Here is a 9,631-nt window from a genome sequence, read left to right as displayed (position 1 = left end):
AGCTCAATACGCCGGACACGACCAGGCCGACTGAAAGGTTCGGCAGTCGCTCGTCGCGAATTGTAACGACAGCGGCGCGCGAGACGTTCTCAGCTCGCGATCAGGCAAAACATTAGGACACCTCCCCCACGACACGGGGAGGGTGGTGGACGTCAGCACACCACCAATCAGAAAGGAAAGGACCCCCAACGGAATTAGGCGCCGCCGTCGCGAGGCCGAGAAATGGAGCTGATAGGGGGGTGCTACGAACAGATTCTGTTCGGGTTCGCGGTGCAGCCGGGCAAGGTAATGAAGCCGTCCGAGGGTAGAGGTCGCGCGCCACTCACTTACCACGAGAGCTCCACGCAGCGCAAGCCACGCTTGTTGCTTCTTTTCGTAAGCAACGTGCTCGAGGGTAGGACGACCGCCCCGTGGTCTGCCCTGTCTCGCCTTGCTCAGTTTTCCTTCCCAGAAGCCTCCACGGCGGCGCTCGCACACAGCGCAGCCCCGCCCTTTAGGTTCCTCGCTTTCGTTGCCAAGAGGCGTGGAGGGGTGTGGCTGTGACATTCCTGGGCGCAAGGGGTGGCTCATGGGCTAGGCTTGCACGTGTCCCGGGATATGCTACGCTTGAATCTCCAGTGACAATGGAAAGCAATCCTGGATATGTTAATGACTCGATATTGTGAAAAATATTGGGGATTTTTATTCTTCCAGGAGCACCTTCAGTCAGAGCTAGTCGGGGCCAGTGAAATATGGGTAGGCTTCACGGTGCATGCATGCGCGCTCCTCGAGCTGCAGCTTTGGGAGGTGTGGATCTCTTACTCTCAAAAATGGCTTGCCTGAGAAAAATGCAGTTCATGTACAGAACACCTTTCCTTTTACCGCTGTAATCCTTTCTAAACGTACTTATTCACTAGTGAGCCCCACTGAAATGGCGAAAGAGGGCCTTGGGGCACTTTAAGATTAATAATCTACATTGTGGCATAAGCTTTCACTCAGGCCTGCTCAACTTAAGCCCCCCAACTGTTTTTGGACTACAACTCCCATCATCCCCAGCCTCAGTAGCCAATAGCTGGGGATGATGGGGGTTGTAGGCCAACATCTGCAGGAGGACTGAAGTTGAGCAGCCCATAGGCTAGGCTGCTTCAACAAGCCTGCAAAGTGTTCTCAGTTGGCATAGGCCAGGTTTAAAGCAATTAAATCTGTAAAACAGTGGGACCAGAAGGTTGTAAATCGCAAGAGTTAACACTTGTGACACTTCTGTGCACAGCTCAAATGTATATAGAACATAATTTATCAAGACTACTGATATAACACTTCTAAAGAACCACAAAGTTCTCGACAAGGTTTACATAGCAAAAGGAATGAGAAAATGATTCCCAGTCTTTAAAGGGGCTCAGTGTCAAAATAAACAAGTGAAACACTAGCAAGCAGCCAGCTGTCAGGACATTATGCTAGGATAAACGGGGAGAGTTGCTCTCTCCCTGCTGAGCACATTCACTTTGAAACAAGCTCCATTATGATCTTCAGCAAAATCTGCAATCCTAAATATGAATACTGTAAGTAAACCTTAACTGAAATCCATGGAATGTGTGAAGAAATGTGCAGTTCTAACCATGTTTACTCAGTAGTACCACTAGGATTAACAGGCTGCTCTTGTGTGTATTTATTCTGAAGATGTGTTCAGCAGGGCCTGCTCCCAAATAAGTGTGCCTAGGATTTAAAGCCTTGGAATCAGAGTACTTGTGTAGATACAATCTCAGCCTGTGCATGTTTACTTGGAAGTAAGTCCCACAGAGTTCAGTGAGCTTTCCTTCCAAATAAGCATGTGTAAGATTAAAGCCTTAGAACCACAACCTTGGAGTATAATCCTGTGGATACCTGTTTGGGAATAGAGTTGCCATGTCCCCCGAAATTCCAGGTTTCGCCTGGATTTTAAGCATCTCACCCTGCTTGCTTAGCCCACCCAGAGTCTCCCAGATTTCAGATTTCATTTAAAAAAAAAAAAAAAAAGCTAAGCTCTTAGCCCTTATAGAAGCGGAGTTATGAAGCAAAACGTGCAGACACTATTCTGCTCAGAAATTATTTTCCAGCCAAATTACATAATATGCAAATTAGGCACCCGGATTGGAAAGCCAGAATATGGCAACCCTACAAATTGGGAATAATCCTTGATATTTGTGTCCAAATAAATATATATAGGATAGGATAGTATTTTTCTGCACGTAACCTCGCTCAGGCTTATGATGGGTACTGGAGTTTATATTTCTTTTACCCCAGTTACATCTGACATCCATGCCAGCTGAATTGCCTTTGAGTCCTAATTTTTATTTTGAGAGTGATGCAGTTTAAAGGTTTAAAAGCCACTAATCATAGAGTACACCTGAATAGCAAGCCTAAACATACATAATTGAACATAAATCACATTGAAATCAATAGGATGTAAACGTCCTTAGGATTGGGGTATTGAAACCAATAAATAGTATTCAGAGAATAAATAGTGCAGAAAATAGCTGGAACTAAAAACTTGTGGCATACACTCTGAAAACACATTTTCCCTCAATATAAATGGATCTTTTATTGTTAAAAACCTAGGAATGACCTCAAGCTTTCTATTTACCGCTCTGGATAAAGGCAGACATCCATTAATTGCTCAACTGCATGATCTGCAATGGATGCTTACCCCTGATTCTTCATACATACATACATGATAAATATTTATACATTCTTTCCATTTTCAAACTACTCTATATAGCCTTGCATCCTTTATTTTAAAGGAGCATTCCCTATTTCAAAACTGGCTCCATATTCACTAGGGGCCAGCCTGGTATGTATCACAAAGACTTGCTTGGGGGATCTCTCAGTGGTGATCAATACTATCAACCATAGTATCCTTCTGAATTGTCTGAGGGGACTGGGTGTCAGGAGCACTGCTTTGCCATTGTTCCACTCCTACCTTTTGGGCAGATTCCAGATGGTGTCCCTTGGAGACTGTTGCTCTTCAAAATCAGAACTTTTATATGCCGTCCCTCAGGGCTCCATAGTGTCTCAATGCTTTTTAACATCTAGATGAAACTGCTGGGAGAGGTCATCAGGAGATTTGGTGCAGGGTGTTATCAGTATGCTGATGACACAAATCTTTTTCTCTATGTCAACATCATCAGGTCAAGGCATAACCTCCCGAAATGCCTGCCTGGAGGTGGTGATAGGCTGGATGAGGGATAACAAACAGGGACTGAATCCAAATAAGACTAAGATACTTCTTGTGTGGGGTTAGAACTCGGGAGATGATTTTGATCTGCCGGTACTGGATGGGCTCACACTTCCCCAGAAGTAACAAGTATGCAGTCTGGTGGTACTTCTGGATCCAAACCTCTCCCTGGTGTCCTAGGTTGAGACAGTGGCAAGAGGTGCCTTCTATCAGCTTTGGCAGATATGCTAGCTGCATGCGTTTCTTGAGATAAATGACCTCAGTGGTACATATGCTGGTAACGTCCAGATTTGACTACTGCAATGTGTTCTATGTGGGGCTGCCTTTGTACATAGTCCGAAAACTGCAGTTGGTCCAGAATGCGGCAACCAGGTTGGTCTCTGGTTCATCTTGGAGTGATGATTTGACTCCTATTCTAAAAGGTACATTGGCTACCAATAAGGTTCTGGGCAAAATACAAGGTGCTGGTTATAAAGCCCTGAACAGCCTAGACCCTGGATATTTAAGAGAATGTCTTCTTCGCCATGAGCCTCACCACCCATTGAGATCATACAGAGAGGTTTATCTACACCAGCTTGTCTGGTGGCTATGCAGGGATAGGCCTTCTCTGTTGCTGCCCCGAGACTCTATTTCAGCTCCCTGCTGAAATAGGAGCCTCCCATCTCTGACAACTTTTTAAAAGTCCCTAAAGACTCATTTTTTCACCCAAGCTTTTTAACTTGACTGTGGTTTTAAAAATAAGGTTCTTATTTTTAATTTGTTTTATGTTGTTGTAAACTACCCAGAGATGGAAATTTGGGGCAGTCTACAAATTTGAGAAAATAAAATAAATACAGCAGAATCCTCTCCCTTACAAGCATGTTGGATAACATGACTCATCAAAGTACTTACTAAGGATTTTGGAGAGCCTGCAATTTGTAGTATCTCCATCAAATTGTCTGGGGAGAAATGGGTTACAACTCGTGGCTGTATTTGTGGATGTAGGTGCAACTTAGTTGTGTATATTGATTATATTTTTGTATGACTGACCTGAATAAAGTCATCCTATGGAATACAAATTATTTCACTGGAAATAAAGCAAAGAGTTAAGAAAATAGTTATTAAAACTACATATGATTATTTTGCTGTAGAACCCATTCTTGCCTTGATCCCAGTACAGTTAGTCTTGACTAAATCATATTGAAATCCAAGGAATTAAGTCATGACTATAGTGGAACTTACTCATTGCTAACCTGAGCTGGATCATTATTAGTGATGGTAATAAACTGGATAAGTCTAATTTAGGAGTTTTTGTTTTAAATAGCAGTCTACTGGAACAGTATAAGTAAATAATTAAAATTCATTGTTTGGACAGTGTCTTCAAAAAGACTTATTCCCTTCATGATATGTTTCAGATCTGGGCAGCTGCTCCTGATTTCACCCATCATGCCCACAGTGCTTCACTGTCATCAGTAGCTGTGAATGACAGATATGTTGTAACCGGCAGCAGGGATGAAACAATACAAATCTATGATATGAAAAAGAAAATAGAACATGGGGCATTGCTGCAGCACAATGGTGAGGCGATTACCCTTTTTGTATTAATTGCATGTGACAGGAGCGAAATGTGTATTGGAGAAAAGAGAATAGGTTTTTAAATGTTTCCCTTTATCCAAATACTGCTTGCATATGTGGAAGCACCAACGTGTGCCTAAGGGCTTTCCTGTTTATTTCAGTGGAGGGAAGAACTGTTTCCTCCATTAGTGAATGGAGAAGCCACCTTGGGCAGGAGCACCATGTGCTCCCTGAACTGCTTATGGAACTCTGGATCAAGAGCATTGGCTGGAATCCAGAAGATGATTAAATGCCGTTACCTTACTTAGTTCAATGATTTATTTCCAATTATAAATAAATTAAACTGAAGTAAATTTGATGAATGTCAATGGAATTGAATTCCAAATTAGTGGGCCTTGGGATTGGGAAGTTTCTCTGCACTGACTGGGTGCCATAATCTTCCAAATCTAATTTAGTGCCGTAAGTTTGGGTAGAGAGGTCATGGCGGGTATGTTATTAAAAGTTGTGTATTGCCGCCTGCGGCATTTACACCAGAATTCAGGATCAAGCTGTAGTAAAATTTTAAGCGTTCAACAGAACTGGAAATATACTGCATGTTGTCCCCCTCTCTGTGGCATTTCTGCAACTGCCCTGCCTTTTTTCCTTACTGCGGCTTTTACACCGATGTGGCCTTTCTGCCCAACATTCTGGTATGTACAGATTTTTAGGCAATGTTGCAAAATTACCAGGTTGAATTATATAAGGTGTATTTTTGCTCAAAATGTCTGTGACATATTAAACTGAATTGACCATGTTGATCTTCAGGCACCATAACCTGCTTGGAATTCTATGGCACTGCACATTTATTGAGTGGAGCAGAGGATGGTTTGATGTGTATTTGGAACACAAGAAGGTGGGAATGCCTGAAGTCCATTAAAGCGCACAAGTTAGTACTGTTTTCTTTTTAAATATTTAATCTCTATAGTAAATATCCTATAAGCAGTGAACAATAAAACATAATCCACTTCACACCTAGCAACTATCAACTGCTAGCAAGGGAAGAGGTGCCTTCATCAAAGACTGAGTGAATTTTGGCTGATTAGCTCCACTCCCTTTCCTCAGAAATATTCAGTAGGAGCTGGTGTCTGAAAAATGGTTATCAGAGAATGGCATAAAGTGATAACTGGGGAAGAACAAGGATGTGGACAGGAAATTCTGTTTGAATAATCCTGACACCATGTTATTTCTGCTCCCACACCTAGACTTTGATGTGACTTTCATGTGAAGATCTTTCGTATAGCACTTTAAAAGTCCTTTGGGACATTAAGCAAGATGTTAATTTTAAGACACAGTTAATACTGAAACATCTATAGTATAGCAGAATTGAGCAGAATTGAGCAGCAGCCAATGCAACCCAACTCTACTACAGTCCGGAAGCCCACTTAAACAAAAATATTTTTCCAAACTTCTGTAGACCCAGTATGGTTTATATGCAGTTTTGGGGAGTTCTACCACTTTAGCAACTGAGGATGCTCCAGGCCCTCACTGATACCACTGATAAGGAGTCTGGAGTAAAGCCTAAAATCTCAAGGTCAAGGGACTTCGTATTACAACTGAGGATATTAGTTATGTGTTCCTGGGAGTCATAGATAATGGCTGGTTTTTGTTCTTTAATTAGGGGACATGTGACATCACTTTCTATTCATCCTTCTGGAAAACTGGCTTTGTCAGTAGGTACAGACATGACATTAAGGTGAGTCAAAAGACTTCAGAAACCTATTTTAACATTTATGTTCTAACTTTGTGTATAAATACACTATGATTAAGTAGTGATGAAAATTTTAGGAACACTTTTACAAAAATGTGAAGACTCTCTGCTTGGAAACAGACTAGACTATTATTACCTGGAAAAGGTAATAGCAGGTAGTGTAAGGGTTAGCGTGCCCACTATAGGTACCTGTGCTGTACTTGGGCAGCAGGGGCACTCAGGGACAGCAGTGTAGTTGATGCTTCCACTTTGGCTGGGCTTCAAACTTGCATATCTAGTTCTTGAACTTCCTGTGAATGTTTGCCCAGTTTTCCCCACTGAAATATGAGTTCTAACTTTTTGAATACTGCCCAATTAAAACTCAGTACAAAACAAATGTGTTGTCAGGAATTATAGCTTGGGGATTTGCACGAATCGCAATCCAAAGCACAATTCGGATCGCAACACATCCCTGGCACCCTTAAAACGTAGGAGAGCAGGTGCATACCTGCTCCTCTGTGGCTCACCATCACCTCCTGTATTGGCGGCACTCCCCCAGCTATCTTCGCATGCCGGCAGGGCTCTCCCCAGTTGCCCTCATGCAATGCTGGCATGTGAAGGCAACTGGAAAGAGCGCTGCTGGCATGCAAAGATAGTTGGGGGAGCACCACTGATACAGGAAGTGGCAGCAAGCAGCAGTTATGCACCTGCTTTCTTCCATTTTAAAAGTGACAGGGCTGTGTTGCGAATCGCACTTCGAATCACAATTCGTGCACATCCCTACTACAGCTATACAGAAGTAATATGTGTTTGCAATTTAAATCTAGGTTATTGCTGAAAGGTATTGCAGTGAGTGGACTACTTTTAAGAGGGTGATGACACTGGGCAACGTCCAGATTAGTTCGTCATAACTAGCACTATAGAAATCAATGAGACAGATCAGTCACAACTAATTTCAGTCCCATTAATTTCAGTGGGACTTATCTCTAAACAAATAAAGAGAGAAATAATGGTAACATTAGGTCAGGGTGTGACCCAACTGTGAGTCCTGAGCAGTGTCCCCTCTAACAGGAATTCCCAGATGTTATTGACTACAACTCCCTTAATCTCCAGCCAAAGGCATTGGGAGTTGTAGTGAACAACACCTGTGAATCCCTGTTAGAGGGAACACTGATCCCGAGTCACCATTTGAAGGGAAGTGATCTAGGCTGAAAGCAGGAGCAGTGCTGTGACCAGGCTTGGTTCTTCAGGCTGACATAATCACACCTCTGTCTCTTGGTCATGCTCCAAGATGAACAGGAGAATGAGTTAGTGTAACACAGTGGCTGAGGAAGTGAGCTGTGAATCAAGGTTCTCATGTTGTGAATCTCACCTTTCCCATGAATTCACGAAGTTACCTTCAGCAAGTCATTCTCTCTCAGCCTTAACTCCCCAGCTGCATCATAGGGATAATATTCCTTACAGAGTGGTTGAAAGGATCACAACAATATAATTAGTGTAAAGCGCTTTGAACTTTTGAAAGTGCTTCACAAATAATAGTAGTATTATGCCAGAACTCGCTTGAGAAGAAGGCATGGATAGGATGGTACTTCTCTATCCACTTGTTCTAATTCCTGCAGAAATGTTCAGTGTGTGGCTGATATTTAATAGAGAGAAGTTCAAAATAAGCCCCAAATCTGAATTTTGTTCATTTGACATCTCTTAAATGTTCATCTTTAAGAATTACTATGTTATTCATTGCTCCAAAAGATGCCTATTCAACCTGTTGATATTTTTCAGAACATGGAACCTTGTAGAAGGAAGATCTGCATTCATAAAAAATCTAAAACAAAGTAAGTATGTCCCTTTGCTCTGCTAAACCTATTAAAATAACTTCACATACATTTCTGAATAGCTCCAGGCAGTCATTTTCACTCCTGTACCTCATGCTTCTTTCCCTTATCCCTTATCTAAAGTGTTCTTCTTCTTCTTCTTTTTTCTTGCATTTTAAAATTTTATTGGTTTTTACAATATCTTAACAGTCAAATTACATTTAATTAAACAAATATTGACTTCCCGCTTACCAGTCTGCACGGTTCATATTAGCTATACAAATCTACCATTGCTATAATAATTCAAAACACATATACTCCACATTACAAACTCGATTTTATCCTAACCAACCAGCTGTTGTTACTAAATTTCAAATCCTGCTAAAAGGTCCATATTGGAAAAATAGTTCTTTAAGTAAAGTAAGAATGGCTCCCAATCTTCTTTGAAACATTCCAAGTTTTCATCCCTTATGAGTGCTGTAAGTTTTGCCATCTCAGCGTATTCCAAAATTTTTATCAACCAATCTTCTTTTGAGGGCATTTTATTATCTTTCCGTTTCTGCGCATATAGTATTCTAGCCGCCGTGGTTGCATACATTAAAAATGTTAAGTTTCTTCTGGAGAACTCTCCTTGCGTTATTCCCAGCAGGAAGGATTCTGGCCTCTTAGGAAATGTCATTTAAAAATTTTTCTTCAACTCATTATATATAAGTGTTCTTCTTCTTATAAGAATGATCCTAATGACTATAAGTCTCTTTGCAGTAGCTGTATTGGTGAAGTATTGTTTGTTAAGGCATGTCATTTAATCACGTTATTAAAAATTATAGAAGCAGGACTGATTAGTTGAACTGAATTTGTTAGTTGAACTGAATATTAACTGAATTTGGACATCTGGATAAAATCTTCAGATTTTTGTGGTGATCTGGTGTCCTTCACAACATGGGTTATGTGCCTGCACAGCAGCCCCCATGGAAGGATTTTCAAGCTCCCCAAGGGGCTCTGTAGCTCCACCCTTCATGCGCCAAGTGCACTTGGTATCTTCAGCAGCAGAGCACTCTTTTGCGCAGTTCCTTCTTGAACGCTTTTGCATGTGCTTCCCTCAGGATCCGCTCTTCAGTTGTGCTTAGTTCCTGAAACAAAATAATCCACAGTTTGAATTCTCAGTTTTGTTTACTTCAGTTCGTCCCTGCAACAGCTTCTATGTCTATTGTACCAGTTGCTCCCTCTACGGAGAAAACCTCAACACCGATGCCGACTGAGCCCATGGCTGAATTAGGAAGGCAGCCACTTGCTTCCTCAAATGTCTCTGTGTCACTGGATTTCTGCTTCAACTTTCCTTCCCCATCGTCG

General features: G+C 41.8%; 1 protein-coding gene across 4 annotated transcripts in view; it reads left to right on the top strand.

Moving 5' to 3' along the window:
* The window catches only part of PAK1IP1 (PAK1 interacting protein 1), a 60,059-nt gene that overhangs the window by 41,817 nt on the left and 8,611 nt on the right, over positions 1-9,631 (top strand). Inside the window, exons 1-5 of one of the 4 annotated variants that reach the window (XM_053246441.1) lie at positions 49-285; positions 4,585-4,747; positions 5,549-5,669; positions 6,402-6,476; positions 8,250-8,302. In XM_053246441.1, the coding sequence (XP_053102416.1) occupies positions 223-285; positions 4,585-4,747; positions 5,549-5,669; positions 6,402-6,476; positions 8,250-8,302 (475 nt within the window). In that variant the 5' untranslated portion in view covers positions 49-222. The other 3 variants (XM_053246440.1, XM_053246442.1, XM_053246438.1) reach the window with 3 other exon arrangements.

This window comes from Hemicordylus capensis, chromosome 4, assembly GCF_027244095.1.
Source record: "Hemicordylus capensis ecotype Gifberg chromosome 4, rHemCap1.1.pri, whole genome shotgun sequence".
Taxonomy (NCBI): Eukaryota; Metazoa; Chordata; class Lepidosauria; order Squamata; family Cordylidae; genus Hemicordylus; species Hemicordylus capensis.
The sequence above is the reverse complement of the archived record's forward strand: the minus strand, read 5'-3'. Positions and strand labels throughout refer to the sequence as shown.